At 54.7% G+C, this 1,014-nt stretch overlaps 1 protein-coding gene across 1 annotated transcript in view; it reads left to right on the top strand.

Annotated features, from left to right (window-relative positions):
• Positions 1-214: 214 nt before the first annotated feature.
• Positions 215-1,014, top strand: part of PTPRE (protein tyrosine phosphatase, receptor type E) — a 41,671-nt gene continuing 40,871 nt past the window's right edge. The window contains exon 1 of the mRNA XM_023515642.1: positions 215-353. Within this exon, the coding sequence (XP_023371410.1) occupies positions 242-353 (112 nt within the window). The 5' untranslated portion in view covers positions 215-241. The remainder of the gene's footprint in view (positions 354-1,014) is intronic.

Below are 1,014 nucleotides of genomic sequence, written 5' to 3'. Positions count from 1 at the left end.
TCCAAGTCCCTGCTCGGCCCTCACTAACCATCAGCAAAGCTGGGCCTCAGAGCCGCAGTCCTGTGGAACTCACCTTGGGTGAGTGGTCATGGTGACAGCATCCCCCTCACCCTGAGAAGGGTCAGTGAGCTGATCCATGAGTGTGACAGGCCAAGCACTTGGCTCAAGGGAAGCCCTGAGCTTTGTCAAAGGCCAGTGAGTGAATCCTCTGAGCCTGTCCCTGCCTTTCCACAGGTCCACCATGGAGCCCTTCTGTCCCTTCCTACTGGCGGGCGTTAGCCTGCCACTCGCCAGGGCTCTCAAGGGCAACGAGACCACCACAGCAGAGAGCAACTGGACCACCACGACGTCAGGTAAGGACCCACTGTCACTGTGCTGCCACTGCCTGAGCTCTGGGGACTGTCCAGGGTGATGGAAGCGTGAGGGGAGAGAAGAGGCCGGCTGGCTCCCTCTCAGCTCTGTACTATTTTGTACAGAGGGGAGAAAAAGGTGGGCTAAGAAAGGCAGTTTGGAGTGGTTGTTTAGTGAAGCTTAACACTCTGGAGGTGACAAACCTATATCCTGGCTGGGAGTTGGTGTCAGCCTAGGGGAGGAGTGGGAGAGCAAAAGGGTTAAACACTTCAAAAGATCACGGTGTACAGAAAACCAACCATGAACACACATGGGTGAGGTGAGGGGGAGTAAACCCTGACGGGGTAGTGGGTGACGCTCAGAGCTTATTGTTAATCCTTCAGGTGAGACGTGGCTATCCTGGTTAGGTTTATTTACAGTCAACCAGAGTCCTTACCTTTTAGAGGTGCAGGTACTGCAAAGCCTGGGAGTCAGTTGGAGAAGGAGTGTGGGAAAGAGAAGGCACCGCAGAAGAACAAAGTCACAAAAAGGAGACAGGAAAAGGGTGCAGTGTTACACGCGCAGCGACAGTCAGCGAGGGGAGCTGGGTACATTGTTACACACAGACCCACAGTCAGCGAGGGGAGCTGGGTACAGTGTTACACACAGACCCACAGTCAGCGA

Source organism: Otolemur garnettii, unplaced genomic scaffold (assembly GCF_000181295.1).
Source record: "Otolemur garnettii isolate 467f Iridium unplaced genomic scaffold, OtoGar3 scaffold00075, whole genome shotgun sequence".
Classification (NCBI taxonomy): Eukaryota; Metazoa; Chordata; class Mammalia; order Primates; family Galagidae; genus Otolemur; species Otolemur garnettii.
Note: the sequence above shows the minus strand (reverse complement) of the source record. Positions and strands in the feature narration are given on the sequence as shown.